This window comes from Canis lupus, chromosome 4 (assembly GCF_011100685.1).
Source record: "Canis lupus familiaris isolate Mischka breed German Shepherd chromosome 4, alternate assembly UU_Cfam_GSD_1.0, whole genome shotgun sequence".
Lineage (NCBI taxonomy): Eukaryota > Metazoa > Chordata > Mammalia > Carnivora > Canidae > Canis > Canis lupus.
This window is the reverse complement of record NC_049225.1, coordinates 23,522,853-23,539,201: the sequence shown is the minus strand read 5'-3', so window position 1 is coordinate 23,539,201 and position 16,349 is coordinate 23,522,853. Positions and strand designations below refer to the sequence as shown.

The 16,349-nt window shown below is 39.6% G+C and overlaps 1 protein-coding gene across 4 annotated transcripts in view; it reads left to right on the top strand.

Annotated features, from left to right (window-relative positions):
- Positions 1 to 16,349, top strand: part of ASCC1 (activating signal cointegrator 1 complex subunit 1) — a 105,573-nt gene that overhangs the window by 72,709 nt on the left and 16,515 nt on the right. For all 4 annotated transcript variants that reach the window (XM_038534276.1, XM_038534277.1, XM_038534275.1 and 1 more), the window contains exon 9: positions 1,513 to 1,598. In XM_038534276.1, coding sequence (XP_038390204.1) covers positions 1,513 to 1,598 — 86 coding nt within the window. The remainder of the gene's footprint in view (positions 1 to 1,512; positions 1,599 to 16,349) is intronic.

Below are 16,349 nucleotides of genomic sequence, written 5' to 3'. Positions count from 1 at the left end.
TATTGTTGCTTCAGTTTACATTCCCACCAACAGTGGGAACCTTCATAGGTTCCCTTTTCTCTATGTCCTTGTCAACAACACTTGTTAATTCTTAGCTTTTTGATGAGTAGGTAAAGAAGATATGGGGGTATGTATGTGTATACATGCACAACGGAATACAGCTCAGCCATAAAAAAGAATGAACTCTTGCCATTTGTGACAACATGATGGACCAAGAGAGTATTATGCAGGGCAGCCCCAGTGGTGCAGTGGTTTAGCGCCGCCTGCAGCCTAGGGCGTGATCCTGGAGACCCTGGATCGAGTTCCACGTCAGGCTCTCTGCATGGTGCCTGCTTCTCCCTCTGCCTGTGTCTCTGTACCTCTCTCTCTGTGTCTCTATAAATAAATAAATAAATAAATAAATAATCTTAAAAAAAAATCTTTAAAAAAAAGAGTATTATGCAAAGTGAAATAAAGCAGAAAGAAAAAGACAAATACTATATGATTTTACTTATGCGTAGAATCTAAAAAACAAACAAAGCAGATTTTTTTTTTTTTTTTTTTTTTTTTTTTTTTTTTTTTTTTTAAAGATTTTATTTATTTATTCATGATAGTCACACAGAGAGAGAGAGAGAGGCAGAGACACAGGCAGAGGGAGAAGCAGGCTCCATGCAGGGAGCCCGACGTGGGATTCGATCCCGGGTCTCCAGGATCGCGCCCTGGGCCAAAGGCAGGCGCCAAACCGCTGCGCCACCCAGGGATCCCCACAAAGCAGATTTATAAATAGAATGAACTGGTTATTGCCAGAGGGGAGGTGAGGGTGGGGTGGGCAAAATAGGTAAAAGGGGATTAAGAGGTACAAACTTCCAGTTATAAAATAAATAAGTTAACAGAGGTAAAAAGTATAGCATAGGGAATATAGCCAATAATATTGTAATAACATTGTTTGACAGATGGTGTGTGGCAGATGGTGACTACACTTACGGTGGTAAGCACTGAGTAATGTATAGAATTGTCCAATCAGGGCAGCCTGGTGGCTCAGCAGTTTAGCACTGCCTTCAGCCCAGGGCATGATCCTGGAGACCTGGGATCGAGTCCCTCGTCGGCCTACCTGCAAGGAGCCTGCTTCTCCCTCTGTCTGTGTCTCTGCTCCTCTCTCTCTCTCTGTGTCTCTCATGAATAAATAAATAAAATCTTAAAAAAAAAAAAAAGAATTGTCAAATCATTGTGTTGTATACCTGAAACTAACATAACGTATGTCATCTATACGTCAATTTTTAAAAAAGAATATAGTTAACTATTTAGGTAGCACCTTGAGTACTTGGACAGTGTTGAATGAATAAACGTATACTGAATTGATGACAGAGCTGAGACTGGACACTGGATCTCTTACCTCAGACTGATGTTTTTCCTCTTATGCCACATTCCAGGTAGTACATGAGTATTTTCCTAGTGTACCTATAGAAACCCAAAAGAAAACAAATATAAATAACCCAAGCTTCTTTTCTAACATTATCTTTGAAATATTTACAGCTGAAGGCAGGTACAATCTCTACACAGCGGATGGCAAATACATCTTCAAGGAAAGAGAATCATTTGATGGCCGAAACATTTTGAAGGTCAGTATGTAGCAGGGTGAATTGGAAATCCTTTGGCATGTGTACTAAAAAAAGGGGAAAACATCATTCTCCTTTTAAAAGTAAAGTGTATTTTTCTCATGCGTCTCTTGAGGATCATTGAAAAGTCTGGCTGAAAATTTTTTTTAATGTCCTAAAGGAAGAGAAATCTTTTTGAATCTGTTGAGGCTATGATATCTCTTAGAGTACTGGAAATTAAACTGATGATTTCAGAAACAAGTACCCTACCTACTTGGACTCATAGGCATACATTGATCTTAACCTGGTAAGTTTTACTCTGTATTTTGCCTCTGAAGGTCTGACTTTGCTTGTTTTTAAAAAAGATTTTATTTATTTGAGAGAGAGTGAGCGAGAGAGTTCCTCACATTAGCAGGGGTAGGAGCAGAGGGAGAGGGAGAATCAGAATATCTGCTGCGCAGGAAGCCTGGTGCAGGACTCGATCCCAGGACCCTGCTATCACGACATGAGCTGAAGGCAGACACTTAACTGACTGAGCCACCCAGGCATCCTGAGTTTGCCTTTTTTTTTTTTTTTAAAGATTTTTTTTTTAATTTTTATTTATGATAGTCACAGAGAGAGAGAGAGAGAGAGGCAGAGACACAGGCAGAGGGAGAAGCAGGCTCCATGCACCGGGAGCCCGATGTGGGATTCGATCCCGGGTCTCCAGGATCGCGCCCTGGGCCAAAGGCAGGCGCCAAACCGCCGCGCCACCCAGGGATCCCGAGTTTGCCTTTTTTTTAAGTGAAAAAGAATTGTTTGTTTTGTTCTAGTTGACTTTCTCTTTATCCACAGTCACTCTCTAAAGTTTATTTGTAATCTGTTTTTACTCAGGAATAGCCCCTGTCCTGAAAAGTAGGTGGTTTCTTTCTAACTGTTGAAGCTTTGCTTTCTGAGTGTTAAAGTAATCTATGAAGTTTCCATAAAAAGCATTCTTCAGGATTGCATTTATCCTTCTCCTACAGACTACATTCTGTAATATCCATGGTTTATGCCATCTCTGTCAGGTTAACATGTCATCATTGTGCCTCTGGGCAAATGGAAACAGAAGTGGATAAAATGGAGAGGTTTTGGATTCTTCATTTTACTTGTTCTGTAATGATTTAGGTCATATATTTTCTTTTTTAAAGATTTTATTCATTCATGAGAGACACACACAGAGAGGCAGAGACACAGCAGAGGGAAAAGCAGGCTCCATGCAGGGAGCCCGACAGATGGGACTTGATCCTGGGTCTCCAGAATCAGGCCCTGGGCTGAAGGCAGCGCTAAACTACTGAGCCACCTGGGCTGCCCAGGTCATATATTTTCAAGGCCTTGTGTGTTTTTGAGGCTGGGAGGAAAGTATGTGTATATAACTTCAGAATAAGCTTTAGCTTTAAAAATGCTTTTTCTTTTTCCTTTCCCACGTCATCCTCCATTCCCTTATCTGGTCATTTAGCACTTTTCTTGCCAACTGCCTGATGTGACCCCATTACCTCTAATTAATGACATCACTTCGGCAGCTGTGAACTGCTTACTGCAGAGCCTGATATGACTGTGACGGCATTCGTTTTAGGCAGGCATTCAGGCTCCTACACTGCAGAGCTATGTCGATTTCTTCTTTTCCTTGATAGCTTTCCTCATTTTTTAGTAGTTTTCTTGTTTTCAAAGTAGCTGTGGTAGCTTTGGTTTGAGTGGCAAGCTGCTAATGAATTCAGCTGTCATTTCCTGATTTTCCCAGGCCCTAACTTGAATGTGAGCCGCATCTTTCTCCTCCTCCATCTCATTTCCTGGGGCTTTTCCAATAAAAGCATTAATCACTTTGCTTTTTTGTTGTTATTGTTAGTTTGATTAAAGAAGAAAGGAGACTAAATGGGGAAAAGAAATCCGTAGGAATGACTCAAGCCGACTTGATTCTTTTGGAATCAGAATTAAAGCTCAAAAGGTGTGCTGGTGAAAGTCAAGTGCGAGGTGCTGTGACATTTCTGAGAGGGAAGTGATGGCAGAGCTGCAGGAACAGTATGGGTGTCTCATCTGATACTTCATTTCTCTCATTCTGGAAAACCAGCCTTCCAATTTAACAATGTTCTGCCTTGAAATCTTCCTAACCACCCCAGTAATGACATGGGTGCAGCTCCCTCTAGTGTTAACAAGGGCTTGCTATGTTAGTAGTACCCTTACTGGGTCATGCCTCATCAGAGTTTTAGAGCTGGGCTCAGCTAGGGACTTAGAGACCATTTAATCCACTTCTGTTTCTAAGGGCACAAGATCCACTGTGGTTAAAGTGACTTGCCAGAGGTTACCGCTAGTTAGTAGCCGAGTCTGAATTATAACAAAAAGATTCAAATCACAGGATAGCATTGTTTCTCTTGCCTCCCATAAAGATTCTCAGTGTGTAGGTAGAAATCATTAGGTATTTGAAGTTGGGCATACCTGTTTGAACTGTGATGATCTAATTCAAAGTCATTTCATAAATGTTGGAGCAGTGGTGTGTACCAGTTAGTCTAAAACTGGGTCTACTTAAGTACACTTTGAATTGAATGCAATACTAACACCAACAGAAATACTTATTGACTGTATAGCATCTGCTAGACCATATGTCCTGCAGATAAAACTAATTCATTATGAATTAGTCCCTACCTTCCAGGAGCTTCCCGTCTTTGAGGGGTAGAGATGGTTAATAGTCAGTACAGTACAAAATGGTAGGGCAAGCTATGAGTATGGAGGAGAAGTCCCTTTGAACACAGATAGAACGAAGTGTCCTTTGACAGTCACCAGTATTTTACTTTTTAATCATTAGCTGCAGAAAATATAATTTCACCTATATTCAATCTAAGGAATTAACTTTTCTTTGGGAGTAAAGGTAAAATGTGGCCTCCAGCAATGACCCATGCCCAAACACAGAAGAGGTAATAATTATGTTTTTGAAGTAGACATAGTAGCTCATCTTTTGGAATTACTATGAATGAACATGCCTTTCTCAATTAGAACATGAGAACCCATGGGCCTAGAAACCCTTGGGGAGAAAAAGATTCATAAAAACCAATGAATTATATATATAGTTCTGTACTAGATACAGTTATTATGTTTAGAAAGAAAGAACATCAATTTCACTAACAAGATAGGAACTGACTTGGAGAAAACCAAAAGGTTAACTGCATTGGTTGTTCAGGAGCCCAAGCATATGTGTGTAGCATATTAACAGCTGCATAGGTCAAGGATCAGGAACGCTGGTGATGAGAAGCAGCCTTGGAAAAAAATCAACTTCATCTACTATTCAAAGAGAAACAAATGAGAAAGCAAGTCATTGCTCATTGCTGTAAGAATTTAATAAGTAACAGCCAATTGCTATTCTACTCCATGAAGAGAATTGGTCCTTTTGGCTTGGTGTATTATTATGTGTTCTGGGTGCCTTAATAAGAAAGAAAAAAAGTCTTTAATGACTTTGGGAGGTAGAAGCCACATTTTTCTTTTGTACAGCTCTTTGGAGAGTTGTTGCAGCAGTAATAGACCAGTATTGAGTTATTCCTAGATAAAATAAGAATTTTCTTACCTTAAGAAGGACTTTGGAAGAACTGACAACTAAAAAATCATTCTCCTATGTTTTTTGAACCAGAAAAGGAATGAACATATTTAGTTATGGAAGACTGACAGCCCCGGAAGGAGAAAGTACAAATAAAGAAGACCTAGGCCAAATTCATAGGATCATGTCCCCTCAAGAGTTTCTATTTCTGATCCAAGAGATAGGAACAAAGATGCTATTGATTTATCCATAAGGCAGTGATAAACTTGTAATTAGAGAAAAGCTGACCTAAAGACATACTGCCAGAAATAATTGCCTCCTTGAAGTAGAACAGTTGGTCACAGCCAGCTTTGGAGCGAGAAGTGGTCTTAATGGCAGTCTGTTTGGGAGGGCCTCTGAACTGGCCTTAAGCAGTAGAATCACTTCCAAAACTGTGCTCTCAGCAGATTGAACAGGGATACAGTATTAACGGTGTGAAAGCATAGCTTCTAGCTACAGAGTGAAGAGGAGGCATCAGAGCCCTAGCTTGTACTCACCAGAGGAGGTGATGTCATGCAAATAAAGGCACAGTTGGTAGGTTTGGGAAGTAATAGGAAGAAAGTGCTATAGGTTCAGAATCAAACATGGACCCCATGAAAGTGCCATTTTTTTCAGACATTTAAAAATCTTGGAAAATATAAATCAAGTAAAATGGAGATAAATTTTTGCTTTTTCATTTAAGATTTATTCATTTTAGAGAGTGTGTGAGCCGGAGGAGGGGCAAAGGGAGAGGGAGAAGGAGAGCAGACTCACCGCTGAGCACAGAGCCCCAATCCAGGCTGATATAATGACACTGGGGTCATGCCCTGAGCTGAATCCAAGAGCCTGATGCTTAACCAACTGCACCACCCAAGTGCCCCTAAACCATATTAATTTTTAATACTCTCCTTGAAAATATGTTTTAGTCTATCTAGCTACATTGAGACTTTTCTTGAAAGATATAAAGATATAAATGACAGTAACTCAAATATTTCATTCATTTTTGAATGATTGAGAACTATATAGTAATTTATTTTACTTATTTATTTTTAAAGATTTTATTTATTTATTCATGAGAGACACACACAGAGAGAGGCAGAGACACAGGCAGAGGGAGAAGCAGGCTTCATGCAAGGAGCCCGACATGGGACTTGATCCCAGGACTCCAGGATCAGGCCCTGGGCTGAAGGCGGTGCTATACTGTTGAGCCACCCGGGCTGCCCCCTATATAGTAATTTAAAAAAAAAAAAAAGATTTTAGGGGCACCTGGCTGGTTCAGTCAGTAGAGCATGGGACTCTTGATTTTGGGGTCATGAGTTTGAGCCCTCTGTTGTACATGGAGCCTACTTAAAAAAAAAAAAAAAAAAAAAACAGACATTAATGACTACAAAGACTATAGTGTTTAGAAACTAATTTTTTAAAAAATTTTATTTAGAGAGAGTTCAAGTGGGAGGAAAGGGCAGAGGGAGGGAGAGAATCTCTAACTGACTCCCCACTGAGTGCAGGGCTTGATCTCATCACCTTGAGATCATGACCTGAGCCAAAATCAAGAATTGGATGCTTAACTAGCATTCCAGAAACTATATTATTTTTAAGGAAGAAAATATCGTGTCTTTCATTATCCATTATCCAGTTCAATATTCAGCCATATTATATATTGTTATTAAAAATTACTTTTTAGGGGATCCCTGGGTGGCTCAGCGGTTTAGTGCCTGCCTTCGGCCCAGGGCGTGATCCTGGAGTCCCAGGATCGAGTCCCACATCGGGCTCCCTGCATGGAGCCTGCTGCTCTCTCCGCCTGTCTCTGCCTCTCTCTCTGTGTCTCTCATGAATAAATAAATAAACTCTTTTAAAAAATTACTTTTTAGTCACATGGCTCTTTAGTATTCTTTTTTCTCCCTCAAAACTTAACTCTTTCAGAAAGGCTTTCCTTGAAAGTCTATCACTAAATGTTCCATTGCACTATATAGCAGGATAAACAACAGCAAATTGAATGTGGAATAAAGTTATTGTCTCTCATTACCACCATAGCTATGGTGTTGTTTCTACTACCTGATATTTCTGTGACTTGAAATTTTTTTTCTGTGACATGAAATTTAATTTTCAGGTAAAATCACTAAACAGATTTCACTTCTTCTTTAAGCTATTTATGCGTATAACTATTGACACTTATTAAATTCAATTCCCTTAGACATACTAATATTTTGTAATAGTTTTTGCCGAAAGCATCGAAAGCAGTCACATTATTTTTGATAATCATGTGAAGTAGGAAATGTGTTAGAGGAGCAAACATACAACTTTCAGAAGAATTTCACTTGTCAAGTTTAGATATTTCGGAAAAGGTCAATTAGAGAATAAGAGAATCCATGGAAATTATATCTGTATACTCACATATATATATATTGCATTTAGGATTGGAAGATAAAATCTCTGGCAAAGGTGAAGAGATGGAAAATAGGGAAAAATATGACAAAGAGGATCTTTAAGTGGTGTAAAAATTATTAAGATTCTAAATGGAAAATAAAAAAGATTTTAAAAAGAATTACAGATGGAAAAAAAAAAGAATCGGAAAGGAGAAAGTAGAGCAACCATGAGTTCTTGAACATGGATGAAGGAGGTTCTAGACTAGGAGTGCTCCAGGCACTTGGCAGTTGCAAAGAAAAATCCTCTCTGGGAGACAGTGATTAAACTCTCCACCTAATAATATTCCTCCAAGGAACTTTACCAAATCCTGAAGTGGCCAGTACACAAAGATAACCAGGCCTGTGAGGAGACCACCCCCCATGAGCAGACATCCACAACTCAAAGACATGAGATACTGGGGTCATGGGACTTAGGCAGAAAACAGCTATAATTACTGTATTGAGAGAACAAAAAGCCAAACGTAAAATTGTTATCACATAATTGGGAACTGTTATAAAAGCAAAGTGACATAGCAGTTTTGAAAGCCAAATAGAAATGCTAGAACTGTAAAATGCAGTAACTGAAATTAGGAGCTCAGTGGATGCGTTTAGCGGCAAAGTAGACATAGCTGAAGAGATGTAGTGGGCTGGAAGTTAGGTCAGAAGAAATTATCCAGAACATTGCATGAGCAGAGAGAAAGGTAAAAATTTGAGCTGAGAGGATGAGAAACATGGAGACATAGGAGAGTGTGGAGATCCAACCTACACATTTAGTCAGAGTCCCAGAGGGAGAGGAGAGAGAGAACAGGGCAGAGCTAATGAAAGACCTCACCTCACTGATAAAAGAGCCACATAAGTCCCAAACAAGCAGGAGTTCAGTGAAGTGAGCTCACACTGTGTTTTTCTTTCCTGCAAGTTGTAACTGCATCACAGACAATTTAACAAAACTGCTTAGGCCCCAACAGTTTTTAAACTGAATGGCTAAAATTTGTTGACAATAACTACATTACAAAAACCAGAAAACAAAATCAGAAATTCAGCTAAAGAATTTGTTTCTTAAAGTAGGAGGTAAAAAAAAAAAAAAAAAAAAAGTAGGAGGTAGAAACAGGAAGGATGAAAGTTATCCAGAAATTCTTTTTATTATTCTTACAACTTTACCGTAAGTCTGAAACTGTCAAAATACAAATGTCAAAAAAAAGGAAAGACAGGCATGCATTTAGGAAGATAGGAACTGACCATTTGTTTTTTGTTTTTGTTTTTATTTTTTAAGTAACTATCTTCCAGAAGAGTTTGTTGAAGTCTTGGCTGTGTTTTGTTTCAATGTTTAAGATGGATGCAGCTTTTGTTAATGATTGATCTTACTGCACACATCGGGCCATTTGATTTCAAAAGGTATAAAAATGTCATGTAAGAAACAACTTTCTGAATAGAAGTGTTCAATTTCAGAGTAAGTTGCCAGGAAGGTAGCAGCGTCTTTCAGTAGAATGCTTTTGTTTTTGTTTTTAAGATTTTATTTATTTATTCATGAGAGACACACAGAGAGAGGCAGAGACACAGGCAAAGGGAGAAGTAGACTCCTCGAGGAGAGCCTGATGTGGGACTCCATCATGGGACCGCGGGACAATGCCCCGCGCTCAAGGCAGACGCTCAACCACTGAGCCACCCAGGCATCCCTTGTTTTTTGTTTTGTTTTGTTTTTTAATAAAGAAATAAGAGTTCATTTCTCTAAAAAGCCATTCTTCTGCCGTCATCCTTTTCAAACTATTCCCTATCTAATTCCTGAAACCTGGCTCTCACTCTGTTGTTGAACTGAAACAACACTTTGTTAAGGATCACCAGGGCCCCTGTTTTAGGGCCTTGGCCTACTTTTACCTTTTCCCAGTAACCACACTGACAATATGAAGCCCTTTTCTCCTTCAAATGTGGCCTTCTCTTGGTTCTAGTGGTAATGGACCTCCTGGATTTTTCCCTGCCACTGAATTTTTTTTCTTTTTTTAATTTACTGCCTTGTAGGGCTACTTTTTGGGTTTTATCCTTGTCTCTCTGCTTCTTTGACTGCAATCTTGTGTGCAAATTCTGCTCCTTCTTCAAACACAGTACCTCTTCTGTAATAGTAAGGCCCATCCCAGTTACAACATTCTTCCCTCCTCTCCTCACTTTGATTATGCAGAGAGCTGTCATGTGCTCCCCAGTGTTTGGCAATGTTCTTGTACCTCTCAAGCACTTTGTTGTTCCAGATTGACTGATTTTTTACAGAAATCAGATTTGGGAAGAGGAGAAGAAAAAGGTTTTCTCTTTGCCATAGGGGAGATTTTTTTTTACACCCCATACTAGAGATTGTAACCTCGTAGAACAGGGGCCGTTAAACTATCATCTGAGGGCCAGATATGTCCTACCACATGTTTTGCATGTGGCCCTCCAACTGTGAATGTTTTTTAATGCGTGAAAAAAAATCAAGAGTAATATTTTAGGACATGTAAAAATCATGTAAAATTCAAGGCCAGCATCCATAAATAAGGTTTTATTGGAACATGGCCACCCTCATTTGTTTATGCACTGACTGCTTTAGTGCTACAATGCCAGAGTTGAGGAGCTGTGACAGACACCATATGAACACCTTGCCTTTATGGAAAAAGTTTGCTGACACTTAAATGATTAGAGTTTAGTTTAATTTTCTTTTGCTTCACCCAACACAACTTTAAGACTAGATGTAATGCTCATATTTAATAGACCCTCAAGATATATACTAATTATGTTATAAATAATTTAGTTAACAGTCAATCCTATTGAATTTCTACTTAATAGAAATTTCTATTTAAATTTAAATTTCTATTTAATCTTTTCTAGAAAATGTTTCTTTCTTTTTTAATTTTACTTTTAAAGATTTATTTATCTTGACAGAGAAAGCGCCCAAGAGCACGAGCTGGGGGAAGGGAGAGGGAGAAGCAGACTCCCCACTGAGCAGAGAGTCTCCTACAGCTCATCCCAGAACCCTGGGATCATGACCTGACCCAAAGACAGATTTTTAATTGACTGAGCCACTCAGGTGCCCCTGCTTATTTCTTTTTTTAAAACAAGTTTACTAAATTCAAGAAAAGGACAGCCTCAAATTAAATATACCTATAGCTCATAACTCAGAATCCTCCATTAATAAGTGAAGTTCATTTTTCAATTAAATTTGATTATAACTTTAGTACTCCGCATAGCAAGATTCAGCTGATATGGATCATAATGAACTTGAATTTATACTTCTTTTTATTTCAGAATACATCCAAGACTAATTTTATTTTTCTCTGTGGTATACATTCATTAACTTGAAAGATGAACAATGATTTCTTTTGCCATTTCATTTATGCCTTATTACAGAATATATTAATAAAAATTATTGAATGAAAAATAAAGAACACTGCTCTTATAAATAAATTTTATAATTTGTTATAAATTATATAACATGTAATATATATCATATAATAAATTATAATTAATTATAAATTGTAAAGTTGTGCAAATTTTATAATTAGCATGACTGTCAGAAAAATGTGGAGCTTAAGAACAAACCTGGGACAAGACATCTTGCCAAAATAAGGCCACTGTTATTTTGCTATTCATGATAAAATATGGCTCTGCCTCCATTCTTCACAGTTGAAAAACAAAACTCATGAAAATGGGAGATTGCAGGAAAGCATTAGGGGCTTTTACAGGTTTTGCTAGTAATAGAAATATTGTATATGAAAAGACATGAAATACTTTTTTGCCAGGTGATTCGGCAGTTTTTTCAAGCATCAGAGATAAAAGAAAAGTGCAGTTTGAAATGCTTCAGTTTGGTTTTATGTGGTCTTATTTTAGGCTATTGGATTAGGATGGGAGCCAGGAGGAAGATTCATATCTAAGCAGTATTTTACCAAAATTTTTCCTCTGCCTTTGTTTTATGTGTCACTTTGTCTGGAAAGTGAAGTCTTAAAACACTAATGAGGGCAACCAGAGACATGACTGTCAGTGAGGTGAAACCACTGTTAAAATGAAACTGGAAAATGAGCACTTGGCTAATTGTTGACAGCCAACATCCATTCTAGAATGATGCACCTCCTTTTAGCCTGTTCATACACGATGTTTTTTTCCCCCTCTCTTCACTCTATTTTGAATTTACGTTTATTGGTTATTTGTCTTCGCAGTGGTACTGGAATACTCCTATGTGTTGTTTTGGCTCAGGCAGGGAATGCTGGATTTAGAAGGGTCTAACCTGCACAATGACAAGATAGAGGCCATGGTTTGGCATAGACACTGACAATAGAAAATAAATATTTCAGGGGGTACCTGAGTGGGTCAGTGGTTGGGTGTCTGCCTTTGGCTCAGGTTGTGATCTCGGGGTCCTAGGATCGAATCCCACATCAGGCTCCCCCATAAGGAGCTTGTTTCTCCCTCTGCCTATGTCTCTGCCTCTCTTTGTGTCTCTCATGAATAAATAAATAAATAATCTTTTTTAAAAATCAAGAAAATAAATATTTCCTTGAATAGCTACTACATATAAAACACTAAGCTAGATTTTCCATGTATTTGGGGAAGGGAGAACAAATACACTGTTGTCGTTGGTTCCTCTAATTACATTCCTGTGAACTCTGAACAGGGTGCCTGTTACTATTGTGGGAAATATTCATCTCTTTTATGCAGTCATTTCTAGGGATCCAGTCGTATCATTTGGTATATAGTTCACAAATGAAGTGAGTTGGGTTATGGTTCATTTGGGGTCCATTGTGTTTTGTGGTAAAATATATATAAGATTTCCCATTTTAATCAATTTTAAGTGTAGAATTCAGTGGCAGTAAGTGCAGTTCACATTGTTGTGCACCCATTGCCACTGTCCCATCTCTAGAATGTTTTTGTCATCCCAAATTGAAACTCTGCACCCATTAAATAGTAATTACTCGTTCTTTCCTCCCCTCAGCCCCTGGCAAACCCGCCCCCCCACCCCCCGGCCCAAATTCTGCTTCTGGCTCTATGAATTTGACTGTTGTAGGTATCTCATATGAATGGAATCATACAATATTTTGCCCTTTTATTTTTTGGCTTATTTCAGCTACATATTTTCAAGGTTCATCAATGTTGTAGCATGTGTTAGGATTTTGTTTCTTTTTAAGACGAATAGTAGCCCATAGTGTATATATACTCCACTGTATGTTTTTAACTATAGTGTAGACAAACGAGTAGCTGAATAAAATCTGTACCCAGAGTTGGTAACAGCACTGTCTTCTTTAAAGCAGCCTGTTGTTTAGAGACCAGACCAAATGGAACCGTGTTCGATTGGGTAGACTTGGTGCCAACAATGTCTAAGTGTTATTAGAGGACATTGGTGCAAAGAGATCAAAGAATCAAGAGTGAAAAAAAAAAAAGAAACAAGAAACAAGAGTGAAGTCCACAATGCCAGGAAACCTATTAAGTTGGTGATGACTAATTAAGAAACAATGTCCTCTTTCCTATATCCCACTGATGAAACAGTTTTATAATTCCTGTTCAAATGGGAACATTATTGTTACAAATTAAAAGTGAAAACACAGAATGTAAGTCAACCAGACCACCTGTCAGAGTTCAGTCTCTCAATTGTAGGTTAAAACATGGATACCACTTTCTTAAATTGTAGGCGTCTTGTTCTTGTAACTCCTGAGGTGTGGGAGGGGTGGGGTTGTGATAAGCGTATCCCTCTTCTAAAGCCTTTGCTTATTGACCTATAGCCCTTTGCAAATGGAAGGAGGCCATCTGAAATGAATATAGACAACCAGGTGTGTGTCTTAATATGTAATGCTGCAGTGGTGCAACTGGGGCTGCTGGTTCACTGGGGTTCTGACCCAGGACATAGTATCTCACACGTCTCCCTGTATAAGATGACTTCATTGAAAATCCAAGATAACATGTGGCAGCCTCTCTCCCATCTCCCAGGGAGCCATCACAACCCTAGCTATTACTTGGACAATTGTTATTTATGTGTATGTGTACTCTTGCTGTTGTCTGATGTTTTGATGAGTATCTGATTTGCTCTTTAACTTCTGGATGCTGTCCTCCTGTTGGAAAAGTCAGAATGGAGCTGGGCTGAGCCCGGTGACCTTGTGTTCTCCTCCCGTCTCACTTTGTTCTTTTTCTGAATGTGTTGCTTGGCACAGTAGTCAGCCCCTTTATGCCTAGCCTCCCTCAAGCCACTCGGCTGAGAGACTGCCAGGCCAAGCAGGACTCAGCTCTGCTCCTGTCCCCAGTGCTCCATTTCAGGGGTTTCTTTCTGCTGACTTGAACTTCCTGTCTAATATATAATACAAGATCACTCATCTTTTGTTGCATGTGTTTAAGGGACAATTATGAATAATACCTGAGGGAAGGTGACCAAACTGAAGATTTAAAAGAGTGGTGACATACTTGAATGAACACGAAGAGACTTTCTGAAGGAAAGGATTTATCTGCAGAAACATTACCTACATTAGTTCTGAAAAGTCACCCACTGGGTGCATTGAAGAGTCTCTTCTAGCCAGGAGTCCCCAGGGGACAGTTTCGACCTGCTAAAGCAGTAATATCAATGCCCCGAGGCAAGGCTTTCTCTGGAATGAATTTTGTAGCAAACTGAACTCCCAGCTGCCCATCTCTGATGCTAATTCTACGTGCGTGCTTTCGTGGAGCAGGGCAGAGCATCGGTTGTATGGGTTGTGTGCCTTGTATGGGTTGTGTGCCGAGGTTCAGTGGAGGCTCAGCAGCCCTGTCATCATGGCCTCTGGCCTCTTCCTTCCTCCTACCTCAACCCCACATTTTTTTCTTGCTGCTCTTTAAAATTAAACGGCTCTGCAGGGAGGGGAAGTCCCTTGGCATTTTGAGTATTGAGGTGCTCAGCAGAACTGCTTGGCATCCTGTTTGTATATAGCTGTTTTAATTCACTCTCTAATAGGTCATTTGGCCTTACCAGCAAAGTCTTAAGCTAAACTTGATAATCCTTATGTCAGCAGTGAGGCTCAGGCCAAACATCCAAAAGTGCAACCCTGAGTGATTATTTGAGGGAAGTTTTGAAGCCTTTATTCCCTGGCTGTTTGTCTGGCTTCTGCCTGGCGCCTCCTTAGGTCATGCTGTTATGTTCCTCTTGCTCACTGCAGCTGAGACAGGCAGGTGGTTTCGGAGAGCAGAATGAATGAAGGACTGTCATGTTCACGTCCCCGTTCCGTATAAGGAGCCTCATCGTGTTCATGTGCCATTTCAGCTGCTAGAAATGGGACTTCTGCTCTGGTGACATGCACAGTTTTGGTCCTCCTTTAATGGAGATGCACAAAGCAGGAGTGATATGCTGATGGGTTGAAGAACTAACTGCAGCTGGTTCACTGATTTCCAGCCTTTTGCAGCTTTCCTGATGCAGGCAACTGATGACGTCAGGGACTACTCCTCCCGCAGTCTGGCCTTAACCTTGCTCCTTGGATGTATGGTGCCCCAGGCCTTTCTGGAAGTACATTATGTCCTCTTTTTATTGGCTATTATTAGCTATTATTATTGGCTCTCTCACCACTTGATCACTGCAATTTGAGGTTTCAGATTAAAAGTGGCATCTTGGGTAGAGTTAGGGCTGTATTTGAAGGTGATTCTAGGATAGTAAGTACCTACCAGCCACATTGTCTTTTATTCTGAAGTAGGCTTTCTTTATTCTGACGGCAATGTCCCTATTCCAGTCTTTAAAAATACTACAGCTCTGCAAGACCAGATGAGGACTGCAGACTAAACTGTCAGAGTTCCTACTCAACCTTTTCCTTTTTTCTTTTTTTTTTCTTTTCCTTTTTTCTTTATAGGAAACTCTGCTTTTTGGTTCCTATAATGATGCATTAGTACTTATAGCCCATAACTGACAATCATAATCAGAGCTCAAAATTCCATCTTACAATTTATCTTGCTGTAGCACAGCATATGCTTGTAAAGTGTCCTCCTTGTTTAAAAATGGAGAAACAGGGGAAAGAATGGCTTTGTGGTCGTTGACAGGAAAGCATTAAAGTCTAGTTTTCCCTAAGTACCATTTTGATCTCTCTCTCAATAGAAGTTTCTATCTCTAGTTTTCAGACAAAGTTGTGTGTTTGTATGTAGAGAAACATGCCTTAGTATGAATAAGTTCAAGGGTGTTCTTATGTGGTATTTAGAAAGAATCCATATAAGTACAGTCTTTATGAATATCTTAGAAGTAGATGGGAGCCACCTGGGTGGCTCAGTGGTTGAGTGTCTGCTTTTGGCTCAGGTGGTGATCTCGGAGTCTTGGGATTGAGTTCTGCATCGAGCTCCTTGCAGGGAGCCTGCTTCTCCCTCTGCCTATGTTTGTGCTCCTCTCTCTGAGTCTCTCATGAATAAATAAATAAAATTAAAAAAAAAAAAAAAAGGATGGGAGGCCTTTTTTTGACCCCTGAACTTGTTGGATCTCCATTTTCCTTCCTTCCTCCCTCCCTCCCTCCCTCCCTTCCTTCCTTCCTTCCTTCCTTCCTTCCTTCCTTCCTTCCTTCCTTCCTTCCTTCCTTCCTTCCTTCCTTCCCTCTTTCCTTTCCTTTCTTTTTCTTTCTTTCTTTCTTTCTTTCTTTCTTTCTTTCTTTCTTTCTTTCTTTCTTTCTTTCTTTCGATTTTATTTATTTATTCATGAGAGAGAGAGAATGAGAGAGAGAAAGAGAGAGGCAGAGACACAGGCAGAGGAGAAGCAGGTTCCATGCAAGGAGCCTGACATGGGACTCAATCCGGGGTCTCCAGGATCAGGCCCTGGGCTGAAGGCGGCGCTAAACCGCTGAGCCACCCAGGCTGCCCTTCCTTCTTTCTTCATTCCTATCT